Raw genomic sequence first — 13,406 nt, 5'->3', positions numbered from 1 at the left:
TACAGGAAAGATCTGAATGTCCCTGATAGCCATGATAGTGCGGTCACTGAACTTGAGCCGGACATCCTAGAGAGTGAAGTCAAGTGGGCCTTAGCAAGCATTACTAACAACAAAGCTAGTGGAGATGACAGTCTTCCAGCTGAGCTATTTAAAATCCTAAAAGATGATGCTGTGAAAGTGCTGCACTCAATATGCCAACAAATTTGGAACACTCAACAGTGGCCACAAGACTGGAAAAGGTCGGTTTACATTCCAATTCCAAAGAAGGGCAATGCCAAAGAGTGTTCAAACTACCGTACAATTGCGCTCATTTCACATGCCAGCAAGGTGATGCTCAAAATCCTACAAGCTAGGCTTCAGCAGCATGTGAACCGAGAACTACCAGAAGTACAAGCTGGGTTTTGAAGAGGCAGAGGAACTAGAGATCAAATCGCCAATGTTTGCTGGATCATGGAGAAAGCAAGAGAATTCCAGAAAAACGTCTATTTCTGCTTCATTGACTACGCTAAAGCCTTTTTGTGGATCACAACAAACTCTGGCAAATTCTTAAAGAGACAGGAGTACCAGACCACCTTACCTGTCTCCTGAGAAACCTGTACGAGGGACAAGAAGCAACAGTATGAACTGGACATGGAATAACCAATTGGTTCAAAATTGGGAAAGGAGTACGACAAGGCTGTATATTGCCACCCTGCTTATTTAATTTATATGCAGAGTACATCATGAGAAACGCCAGGTTGGATGAATCACAGGTCAGAATTAAGACTGCTGGGAGAATTATCAACAACCTCAGATACGCAGACGATACCACCCTAATGGCAGAAAGTGAAGAGGATCTCAAGAGCCTCTTGTTGAGGGTGAAAGTGGAGAGTGCAAAAGCTGGTTTGAAACTCAACATTAAAAAAACTAAGATCGTGGCATCTGGCCCCATCACTTCCTGGCATATAGAAGGGGAAGAAATGGAAGCAGTGACAGATTTTACTTTCTTGGGCTCCAAGATCACCGCAGACGGTGACTGTAGCCATGAAATTAAAAGACGCTTGCTCCTTGGGAGGAAAACTATGGCAAACCTAGACAGCATAGTAAGAAGCAGAGACATCACATTGCTGACAAAGGTCCGTATAATCAAAGCTATGGTTTTCCCAGTAGTAACGTATGGCTGTGAGAGCTGGACTATAAAGAAGGCTGAGCGCCAAAGAATCGATGCCTTCGAACTGTGGTGCTGGAGAAGACTCTTACGAGTCCCCTGGACTGCAAGGAGGTCAAATCAGTCCATCCTAAAGGAAATCAACCCTGACTGCTCACTGGAAGGACAGATACTGAAGCTGAAGCTCAAATATTTTGGCCACCTAATGCGAAGAGAAAAATCACTGGAAAAGACCCTGATGCTGGGAAAGACTGAAGGCAAAAGGAGAAGGGGACGGCAGAGGATGAGATGGCTAGATAGCATCACCGATGCAATGAATATGAATTTGAGCACACTCCAGGAAAGAGCGGAGGACAGGAAGGCCTGGCGCGCTATGGTCCATGGGGTCATGAAGAGTCGGACACGACTGAACGACTGAACAACAACAAATGTATAGCTGTGAGAGCTAGACTATAAGGAAGGCTGAGGGCCGAAGAATTGATGCTTTCGAACGGTGGTGCTGGAGAAGACTCTTATGGGTCCCCTGGACTGCAAGGATGTCAAATCAGTCCATCCTAAAGGAAATCAACCCTGACTGCTCACTGGAAGGACAGATACTGAAGCTGAAGCTCAAATATTTTGGCCACCTAATGCGAAGAGAAAAATCACTGGAAAAGACCCTGATGCTGGGAAAGACTGAAGGCAAAAGGAGAAGGGGACGGCAGAGGATGAGATGGCTAGATAGCATCACCGATGCAATGAATATGAATTTGAGCACACTCCAGGAAAGAGCGGAGGACAGGAAGGCCTGGCGTGCTATGGTCCATGGGGTCACGAAGAGTCGGACACGACTGAACAACAACAAAATGGCTCTTCCCCCACCCCATTCTCTTGTCACAACAACCCTGTGAGGTTGTTTAGGTGAAGAGTGGGTGAGCAGTCCAAGGACATCCAATGAGTGTCATGGCGCATGGGGAATTTGAACCTGGCTCTCCCTAGTTCTAGTCTGATACTCTAACCCAGACTTCCCCAACCTGGCCCACTCCAGATGGCCATGCTGGCTGGGAATTCTGAGAGTTGCGGTCCCAACCCATCTGGAGTGGGCCAGGATGGGGAAGGCTGCTCTAACCACTAGACAACACTGGCCTCTTGTGAAGCCAAGCATAATGCTTTGGCCAAAGCTCAGGCATGGAGAAGACCTGAAGCAGCAGCAGCAGCAGAAGAAAAAGAACAACAGACCTTCAGACAGCTACATCAAAGGTCTCTAACAATCATGAGAATCAACAACAATAGAGAGACGTTCATCATACTGGACATCTATTAAACCAGATTCTACAGGCAATATTACGTTGGACATCAGATTAAGCCAGAGGTCATTGGCACGGTGCGTCCACCTCACTCCTCTACTAGAAACAGGAGAGAGAAAGTGTGAAGCTGCTGGAGTTATGGATAAAAGGCTGTATTGGCTGAAGGGCCGCCCATGTTCAATAATAGCACTTAACAATGCCCTTCAGTGAAGTTGTGCAACAACAGAGATTATTACCTCGCTTTCTGGCAACGGATGGGTAATGGATGAAGGAGCAGGGTCAGCCGCCTTTCCTTTGCCATTCATTAACAGCAAAGTGATTCGAGGCATTTCTGGCCAGCCACGCATCGCTTGCAATTTCTTTTGATAGCCAGGCTGCCGCCGCTGAAGCTCATCGAGAAGATTATCATCAGCCGGCATTTGTCCTGATTTCTGTAGCCGCTTCTCACTCTGTCTTGCCGCGTTTGGGAAATTGTGGGCTTCTATCAAACTGCCTTTTAATCCCTGACAAATGGATGTGGAATGAGTGGGGTGGGGTGGGGTGGAGTGGGGGAGAGAGAGAGAAAAACATAACCTTCTCAGGACAAAAGTTACTGAAATGTCAATTGGCTTTTAATGGAAAGAACTTGTACAGCAAAAGAATAGAATAAAGGGGCAATAAGAGAGAAGCAAATCGATGCAGCAGAATCTCGCCATCACAAATACCAGAGCTCTTGCAAAAGTTAGTCAGTTGAAAGTTCTCTCCTGTTGCCATAATCCTATCCCTCTTCTGTGGGGTGCCTGGGATCTTGAGCTAAGGCCTTGGATGGCCAGATCCAGTTGGTTTACTCGAGTCTTCCCCAACATGACTCCCTCCAGATGCTGGGAGTTGTAGTCCAACACATCCAGAGGATGCCGCACTGGAGAAGGCTGGTTTACTCTCTGTGCCACTGAGGCAGCTTGTCATGTGGAGGGGCTTGCTGGATTGCCCTCTTCTGCACTATGGCATCATATTCACTGCAGATGGTTAGGCCAATTTAAGGCGATGGTCATTTCAGGCATATCAAAGAGGCATAGCTAAAATGGCTGACTGAACCAAAGTTTGCTCTTGACCGATTACTGGCAGGGAGGCTGACCTGGGAAAAAGGGAACTTCACAAGAAACGTTCTTGTTCAATAAGGTCCGTGTCCCAGACAGGTCAAACCCCCCAAGGACAAGTTGGGAAATTTCTAGAGGACTGTACAAGTCAAAATATGACGTCATGCACATATGAAGGGGTGGAATTAAAAGAGTGCAGTAGCCAATCAGAGTACAGTATACAATAATATTACATGTCATGTTCAAGTCTAAAACTGTCAAAAGTGAAGGGAAGATATTGGGTGGGGTGGCTTCCTTGCGCGAGTAATCACGGCTGGCAAAAATCAGCATTGGTAATGTATGCACTGTGCTTTGCCTCGTTTTCTTTCCCTGTTATCAGCTTTGTCAACAAACACCATGGAATCAATTTCTTTCTATAATTGCCTTAAATACAACTGCTTGCTTGTAATAAATGTTTAAAATATACTCTATGAGCATCTGTTTATAAAGCAACTGAGTCCTGTCGTTTTACACAACATCTCTATGGACCCAGATATAGACAGGAAGTAAGGGCCTGTCAAGATAACAAGAGGCCTGCTTAATTAGATTTATTATCCATAAATTATTTCTCCTACATTGGCTAGAGGGTGAGACTACAGCTACTAGCTCAGCATGGCTCAAGTCCCGGAAGTGACCGTAGCTCAGTGTCCGAGCGTAGGCTTTGCATACAAAAGGACCCAAGTTCAGTCAGTCCCTGTTATTTCTAGAGCTGGGAAAGTCCCCCCCAGCCAAGATATGGGAGAGCCATTGCTTTCCGCTGAGCTAGATGCAGTAGCGCAGGATCTGAGCACATGCTTTGCATGCAGAAATCTCAGGTTCAATCCATGGCACCTCTGAGTAGCAGGTCTGGGAAAGACTCCTGCTTGAAACCCTGGAGGCCTGCTTCCAGCTAGTGTAGACAATATTGAACTAGATGGACCAATGCCCTAACTCAGTATAAGGTAGTGTCCTATGCTCTGACTGCACGTAAGACACTGACATTCGTTCCACTGGGCCTGGTTGCTTGGTCTGAGCAACTCAGTTTTGGGGTCAAGAGTACGTTGACCTCCTCATCCTTTGGAGAACAAAGTACCCTGAAGCTGCTTTCCTGAGATGGGATGGAATTTATTTATTATTAAGGTTTATATTCTGACGTTTGATCAACTTATCACGGCAGCTGACAAAACATTTTAAAATGTAATAATTTGTCTATTTATTCATTCCATTTCTGTACCGCCTACTAGCTGAAGCTCTCCAGGCTGTTTACAAGACAATAAAAGAGCAAGCACATAAGCTTAAAACAGCACTTTGATAAAGCAGCATTAAAAGAATACACAAGCAGGCTAAAACAGATAATCAAAAGTTAGTTTAAAAGCTGGGGGGGGGGGTGGAGAAGGTATCTGCCCCATGCTGGGAGAACATCAGAGCAGGCACCAGGACAGTCTGTCTGGGGAGAGTGCAAAACCAGGATGCCACTACTGAAAAGGCCCTTTCCCTGGTAACTAGCTGCTCTACCTCAGAAGGTGGGGGAACCCAGAGAAGGTTCTCTGATTATGTTCTCAGAGTGCAGGCAGGTGCGTGCAGAGACAGATGACGCTTCTCATAACCTGGGCCCAGCCACGAACGGCTTTGCAAGTCAAGACCAGCACTGTGAATTGGGCCCAGAAATGGACCAGAAGCCAATGGAGTTGGTGAAGTGCCAGTGCAATATGCTCGCAATGGCCAGCAGGAGCAGGAGCAGGAGCAGGAGGAGGAGGTGGAAGGAACAGCAGCAGTGGCCATGAAAAGCCAGGCAAGTGAGCCACTTCTTTGTGCCCTCCCTCCCTCCTCACTTCACTGGCAGGGAATTTGCTCACCTGACCTCTTGCGAGTGCTGCCTCCTGCTCCTCTCCCTGCTGCTGCTGCTGGAGGAAAAGGAAATGCCCAGCAGCTGAGCGGTTCAACCTCCTCACATCTCAGGGATAAACCACAGGGCACTTTGTTCCCCAGCGAGAAGAGGAGGAGGAGAAGGTGGCACCAACTGAGTGGTCGGTCAGTCTCCGTGGCACAGCAGCATTCTATGCGCTGCTATGCTGCAGACTCACAGACATTTTTAAAAAGAGTCCAAAGCACATTATTACTATTACTTAAAATATTTCTTGGTCACCTTTCAGAGCAGAAGCCCTCCCAAGGCGGCATACAATAATAAAACACATAATAAAAACCAATACGGTCTTAAAAAGCAATAAAAACACCGTAACGAGTAACGACAGCAGAAAAAACACAGGAATAAAAACAGCAAACAGCAGCAAAAATACCACGGAAGGCCAAAGTAAAATAGTATGTTTTCAGGGCCTTCCTAAAAGCCTGCAGTGATGGGGCCTGGTGGACCCCTGATGGCAACTTATTCCAGAGGTGGACCACAAAAACTGCCATGGTGCTACAGAGAGTAAGGGAACAGAAGTCACCAAAGTCCCCAGTTCAGAACTCAGGGCGCCTTATGGAGGAGTGACAGGATTGCGGTAACAGGAGAGGAGATTCCACAAACTCCTGTTGGCATCAACGCCCACAAAATGTGTGTGTTAGAAAGCCACAGATACAGCCACACCAGGGAATTTTTTTGTGTCCAGGGTTCTGGGATTCTTGAAAATAATAATCAGGATTCATGCCAAGCTTAGGACAGGGGTGTTGAACCTCAGTGCTGCAGGCCAAATCTGGCCCTCCGAATTTCCCCAGGTAGCCATGCCCCTCTATGGCTGTCCTTCATGAGAAGTTTTCCAAATAATTCTGTGGAACATTTAAAAGGAAGAAGGTGGTCAGGGAGGAAAAAAAGTTACCTCGAGAACTGAAGACGGTCCCTTGTTAGATTCAACTGATGTGGATCTTGGTAATTGCTCTTTACTTGTCAGCCATTCCTGGAAAACTTGTGGAGCTTCTCTATCCGTTTGATTTTTCACTGTGAAGGGTTTTTCCTGCAGCTGACAGGAAAATGAAAGAATTAAGTCAATCAAGGACTAGAGCGGAAAAGGTGAAGCACGATCATGTCACTACAAGTGACAAGACAATAAAGCCGAGAATTATTAAGGCAGAAGCAAAATTTTGTTCTGCAAAATGTCTTGCCGACGGAACATCATGAGGAGATTGATATAAAAGTAATAATGAATATTACATTACTCATGCCAATCCCGCAGCACTGGCCCCACAGCCTTTCACAGTGGTAAAATACACCAATGCACCAGCTGCACTGGTTACCAGTGTGTTTCCGAGCCCAATTTAAAGTGCTGGTTTTGACCTTTAAAGCCTTAAACAGTTTGGGACCAAGTTACTTGAAGGGCTGCCTTCACCCATATCAGCCTGCCTGCTCTTTAGGATTAGAAAGAGAGGCCCTTCGCATTTGTCCATACATAAGAACAGTTAGGTGGGTGACCACATGTGACAGGGCCTTCTCTACAGTGGCTCCACATCTTTGGAACAAGTTGCGATCAGAGGTACGCCATGCGCCGTCGTTGCAGGCTTCTAAGAAGGCCTTGAAAACGTATTATTTTACTGTGGCCTTCTGTTGATAGGACTGCTGTTGTTGTTGTTATTGTCGTTGCTGCTGGTTTTATTGTTGGCTTTTATTGCTATTTTATTGTGTTTATATTTTTTATTGCTTTTAATATTTTAACTTGTTTAATGTATTTTATTGCTGGGAGCCGCCTTGGGAGGGCTTCTGCCCTGAAAGGCGGCCAAGAAATTTTTAAAATAAAATAAAATAAATAAAATGGTACAAACCTAATCATCCCCAGCTCTGCCTAAGTGATCTTCAGTTTACCTGAAAGTTGCCTCCAATGTTATATTAGGCAAAGCCCAATTCTCATCGTACTGATTTCAGCCTTACCTGGACCCAAGGTTAGAGTAAATGAGAAACCAGGGCTTTAAATCCACAGAGAGACATGTATTCATTCATTCAAGATTTAGAATGCTCCATAGTATCCAATGCTCTCATAGCACTAGTGCTAATTATGTTGCACTAGTGTAAACTGACACTAGCCGACACAATGTCATTAGCACTTGCTAGGCAGAGGAGAAAAGTGGCAATTTGCTGCTAAAATGCAACAGCAAACTGCATCGCCAAAATTCGGTGGCAAATCACTGCTTTTTTCCCTTTGCCTAGCAAGCACTAATGGCGTTATGCCATTATGTTGGTTTATGCTATGTTGGTTCATGTTATGTTGGTTTATGCTAGTGCAACATAATTAGCACTGTGACAGCATTGGATACTGCCCCACTACCCTGCCCTTCAGTTAAGAACAAAACTTCTAGGGGGTCTTACAATGCATAATGAAATTGTGACTTAATTGTCATGTAACATTGTAAGCCCGCTGGAAATTTTCTGACAGTAGGTTGGATCCAGCATTTCCTTCCACCAGCAGTAACACCCAGTGAGTGGCATTCTGCTCAAAATGTTCCCACCGGGAGAAAAGGAAAGGGGATGTGATCATCATCGATTCTGTCCTCCCACTGCAACCCCCAGAGACACCTCTCACAATGCTCCAAAGGGGTATCCCAATTTTCCACAGCAGATGGGGGGGCATGGGGGGGCTGTAGGGGAAAGGGAAAATCAGTGAGAATCACCTCCTTCACTGAGAATCTCAACTGAGCAGGGGGTTGGATGCGATGGCCCCTTCCCACTCTATGATCCCTCCCCCTTCTATCACTCAAAGCGCTTTGCTGGATCAGAAGAAGGAGCCCTTCCATCTGCAGGAGGCATATGCTGGATCCAGCCCAATGACTAGAACACCGATGACTAGAAAACAATCTGAAGAACAGCAGCGATGAACGGATATGGCATAGATTTAAAAGGACTGGTCAAATAAAAAGGACTTTGCCTTATGTCAGAACAGTCAAAAGTTTTGATGCTATGGGAGCCTCTTTGTACAGAGAATTCCACGTAGAAAAGGGCCCCTGAAGATCAACTCAATATTCAGGCAGGTTCATGTGGGAGTAGGTGGAAGCACCAGGTGAAATGACCTAGTAAAGCTGCCATATAGACCCACATGGTGGTGGGGAGGAGGGGGGGCCATATAACATTTGCTTCCTTTGAAATGTCATCTAGGTGGGTAGGAGCATGAATCAGGGTCTTCTCAGTGGCAGCACCCCAATTGTGGAACTGTCTCCCTAAGGAAGTTACACTGACCCCTTCTTTGTTTAGTTTTTGGCAGCCTGTTAAAACATTTTGATCCACATGGCTTCTGAGTGATTTTTAAGTGTATAACCTCCGCTCTCTGTTTTTAAAGGATTGTTCGTCGCCTGTTCTTAATTTTGCTGTGTTATGGTCTTTTAAAGTTTTAAATTGTAAGTCATCTTTTGGGGCTGAAAGGCAACTCATAAATAATTCTATAAATAAATACATCTGTTTCCTCCAGCCAATGAAAAGTAATCTCAATAGGAGCTCAGGGAAGAGATGCTGTTTAAATTTCGTTTTACCACTGGGGACACCACAGTTGTGCACTCTTATAATAAATAAATACATAAATATGCTGTTTTATTGTTACTGTTGTGTTTTATTATTGTTTTACTCATGTTTTATTACGGTAAGCTGCCCTGAGTGCTGTTTTTCTTGGTGGAAAGGTGGGATACACCTTTAAATAAAAAATAAAGAAATCCCACAACACTTACAGATCTCCCTTTCTGGCATCCTTCAAGCACTTCCACCATGCTGTTCTCTTCGGCAGCAAAGGGACTACCAGAGATTATCTGTTTCCCTGTGTCTGTCATTGCATCCAGCTCTTCTTGGATCTGACCGCGGTTCTGCTTGAGTATGTCACTCTGGATGTTCTTAGCCTCTTGTTCCACATGTCTATGTTTAGTTTTAAGATGCTTCTTGTGTTTAGTCTGTGGTGCATCCACCTTATCCTTAACACATGCCTGTTCTGGCGGGGAGACCTTCTGCCTGATGGAGTCTACTACTGCTATAATCTCCCGTAATGTGTCTTCAGTTCGACAAAGGATACCTTGTTGTACCTTAAGTGAAGAAGAACAAGAGTCATCGCAAGGTCTTTGCCGCTGCAAAAGCTATTGCCCTCTATGAAAACACTGGCAATAGAGGAAGTAAATAAATAAAATCATTAAGATCAAAGGCTCATGGAATTACTGGTACAGACTTAGGCTGACTGCAATGAGAAGTTAGAAAAAACAAACCAGAGTCATTTTCCCCAGTCAAGAGACCCATATGCTTTCTGGCGTACACACAGAGCTCCTGCATGTGTGGGGATCCCCATTTATTTCAGCAGAAGAGAAGGATTCGTGACAACAACGGAATGAGCATTCAAGAACTATCCTTTCCAATGAAATAAATGGGATGCCTCTGCAGGCTTCCATGTGTGCTTTAGTGCTGCTCACCCGTAAAAGGCTGCGAGAACAAGATGTGGTGCTGAAGCTACATTGCCTCAGGAAGAATACCTATGATTCGTTACTCCGACTTTTGCAGCAACGATCCCTGATTGGGCCCGTGGCCACTGGATCTCTGGAATGATCGATGACTCAGGCTACATAACAAACCAGTCGTGGAGCCTAGAAAAGTTCCTGCTACATCTGCTTAGTTAAGGTGTTTTGAGCGAATTTAAAACATGCACATTTGAAATCGACATAATTTCCCAAAAATTTTCCATCAACTTTTCCATCCACAATTTTCCATCATAATTTCCCATCAACTGTGAATCTGAGGCAGAAAACCCTATGTCTTATAAAATCCAAAATTTGCAGAGGCAAAACCTCAAAAAGAAATCACACCTTGCATGTGAAATATGAGTACTATTGCCCAACGTTTCCTGCCCATCACGCTGATCCTAGTGAAGTAAGCAGTATTTTCTACAGTTTATCAGCTTTCAAAGTCCTCTGAAAAGAAAGTCCTCCTGACCTGCTGATGCACTGCCTCGGTAGACTCCAAGAGCTCCTTCAGGGTGGCCCTCAAGTGTGCCGTCAGTTCCTTACAGCGCTGGTGTTCCTCAGCATGACCTTCCAAGAGCTTTGCTGTATTCTGGAAATTAAGCAGTTCCCATGCTTCAATGCAACATGGCCATATGACACATCGTGTGTACGTGGATGTCCAATATTGTTGACCATTCAAAATATTTTCATCAGAAGCTAAAGCACCCAGGCTTCTCCTTTACTTGTGTCCTAGGACTTGCATTAAGCTGCCCTCTAGGCACAGAGACGCAGTGGTGGTGGTGGTGGGTAAGGTACCCCCAATCACAGTGGTGGCAAAGGGAAAGGCAGAGCTAAAGGGGTGAGGAGCCTCACTAAGGAACAGCCCAGAGGCCCTTGCAGTATGCTTGACTATCTATCTATCTATCTATCTATCTATCTATCTATCTATCTTCTATACCGCCCAATAGCTGAAGCTCTCTGGGCGGTTCACAAAAATTAAAACCAAAAAGCACACGATAAAACAATATAAAATATAAAGGCTTTAAACCACAAAATAACAGTACAACCGGAATAAAACCAGAATAAAACCTAGCAGCAATGCAGACATTTAAAATACAGATTTAAAACACCAAAGCTAAAAGACTAGAAAGCTAATATGCTACATTGCCTGGGAGAATAAAAAGGCCTTCACCTGGCACTGGAAGGAATACAACGTAGGTGCCAGGCAAACCTCACTAGGGAGCTCATTTCACAGCTGGGGTGCCACTGCAGAAAAGGCCCTCTTCCTAGTAGCCACCCGCCTCACTTCCTTTGGCAGGGGCTCCCGGAGAAGGACTGCTGAGGATGATCTTAAGGTCCAGGCAGGCACATATGACTATCCCCTGCCCACTCCCCGACAGTAACAGGAGTTGGCCTAACAATAACAGATTGGTGGTGACCTTCCTGTGGGGGTCAAGACATACTTGAACCTGAAGCTAGTCAGCTGCCACTCTCTGTGGTCTGATGTGTGGGTGCCAGTTGTGCTTAAACAGTGGCGAGAGAAAAGACCTGCATTTTGCGAGATTGGATGTTAGCATCATAAATGCCAGGTGTATCGTTTTTCTAGCATGGGGGATGGTGTCCCCCCAGGAGAACTAGTCTGGATGCTCTCTCCTATGGCAATGAAATAAATGACATTCAGCCTGCAATCCTATGCACACTTCAGCATGTGGAGGAAGGGCGGTGGCTCAGTGGCGGAGCCCCTGCTTTGCATGCAGAAGGTCCCAGGTTTGATCCCCGGCTTCTCCAGGTAGGGCTAGGAAGGACTCTGGTACAAAACCCCAAAGAACTGCATTCCAGTTAGTGTCGACAATACTGAGGACCAACACTCTGACTTCGTATAAGGCCGCTTCCTGTGTGCCTGTTGGGAGTACACTCCATTGAGCTCAATGGGACTTACTTCTGAGTAAATACACACAGGAATGCACTGTTAGTGACTGTTAATGGACAACTTTAAGTCTGCCTCCGTTCACAGGAGCACAGAAAGGAACCCACCAGATTGTTCCAGCAACGCAGGCAGCTTGATAGGAATTATATATTAAAAAAGATTGTTTCCCACATCACATGCTGCATTAACCATATTCATACGTTTTTAAAAAATTATTGTGCAGCCCAGCCCTCTTCACATTTACTCAGAAGTTAAGTATGCATAAGATGGCAGCTTTAGAGAGAAAAGGGCATTCTTAAGGTCACTTGTGGGAGAAGTCTATTGCCTACTTCACACCCAGAGCGGATGAAGCGGTAAAACTGCTCCCAGACTGAACCTTTTCAGGGTGCAGCTGCAGGGGGAGGGGTTTCACATGGCTGAATGCTTCCACATGAAGGCACTTCTCTGCATAAATAGAACTATCATAGCAGGGGGAAGGCTAGTCTAGAATCCTTCTCCCTTACTTCTACTTTTCAATGTGCAGGTTATTTTGATATGGAGGAGCATTCAAATGTGCAACATCCTACCCATCACAACACACACACACACACACACACAAAACAAGAAGCCTGAAATGGAACCATCCAGGGACACTTTTACCCCTTTGCCCACTATTTGTGAGAATCCCGTTGACCAGTGAAGATCTAGATTGCAAGGAGTCCAGGAGCAGCCTCATGGCATTCCATTTCAAATTTACAAAACCAGCAACCTGCGTAATACCCACCTGTAACTGGCTAAGAAGACTTTCATGGAGATGTTGTAAAGCCATCCTTGATTCTTCAGTCAAGGAGCTGTCAGTGCAAACCCCCAAAGAACTGTGTTGCTTTGCTATCTCATTTAAGAGAACCGTTAGGCCTTCTGCTTCCTGCAGAAGCGCAGTATAATTTGTTAAATGACTTTGCGCCTCGCGTGAGCCAGGTTGAAGAGCAAGACTTAACTCCTGCTTCTGGTTGCCTGGCTCCCACAACACTGCAGTTACGTCGTCTTCTCTTTGCCTGTCTTGTTCCCTTTGATGCTGGAGCTGTTCTTGGTGCCTAAGCGAGAAAAACCAATACCAATTTAACAGCTCGCTGTTTTGAAATGGAAAAAAAATAGCTGTTAACAACCAAGAGTCTTGGTGTGGCACCTTAAAGAATGATAGATCTGTTGTGGCATAAGCTTTTGGGGTGCTGAAAGCCCACATTTGTCAAGAGCATGGTGGGATCCTAAGTTAGTAAGATAGATATGAATACAGAGAAAAAGAAAGGAGTAGGGGAAACACTTTGTAAACACAAGGGCCATTTTATTTATTTATGAATGAATGAATGAATGAATGACATTTCTATCCTGCCCTATTTCATTAAGAACTCAAGGCGGCATACAGATAAAATCAATGTAAACAGTATAAAACAATAAAATAGTCCACCTGGGGCTCCAGTGACACAGATGGATCTAGGAGTACTCCTAAGCTACACACCTGCTCCTTCAGGGGGAGTGCAACCCCATCCAGGACAGGTCGCTTAGGGGTGAGGGGAGTGTCACAT

At 45.3% G+C, this 13,406-nt stretch overlaps 1 protein-coding gene across 1 annotated transcript in view; it reads right to left on the bottom strand.

The window, feature by feature from the left end:
• SYNE2 (spectrin repeat containing nuclear envelope protein 2) overlaps nt 1-13,406 on the bottom strand; it is a 333,613-nt gene that overhangs the window by 189,620 nt on the left and 130,587 nt on the right. Inside the window, exons 41-45 of the mRNA XM_084836884.1 lie at nt 12,608-12,917; nt 10,408-10,527; nt 9,168-9,512; nt 6,344-6,484; nt 2,670-2,936 (exon numbers count right to left, since the gene is read on the bottom strand). Of these exons, the coding sequence (XP_084693010.1) occupies nt 2,670-2,936; nt 6,344-6,484; nt 9,168-9,512; nt 10,408-10,527; nt 12,608-12,917 (1,183 nt within the window). The remainder of the gene's footprint in view (nt 1-2,669; nt 2,937-6,343; nt 6,485-9,167; nt 9,513-10,407; nt 10,528-12,607; nt 12,918-13,406) is intronic.

The sequence above is a fragment of the Heloderma suspectum genome, chromosome 1, assembly GCF_057233095.1.
Source record: "Heloderma suspectum isolate Gila_16-S chromosome 1, 16-S_ref, whole genome shotgun sequence".
NCBI classification, from domain to species: domain Eukaryota; kingdom Metazoa; phylum Chordata; class Lepidosauria; order Squamata; family Helodermatidae; genus Heloderma; species Heloderma suspectum.
Note: the sequence above shows the minus strand (reverse complement) of the source record. Positions and strands in the feature narration are given on the sequence as shown.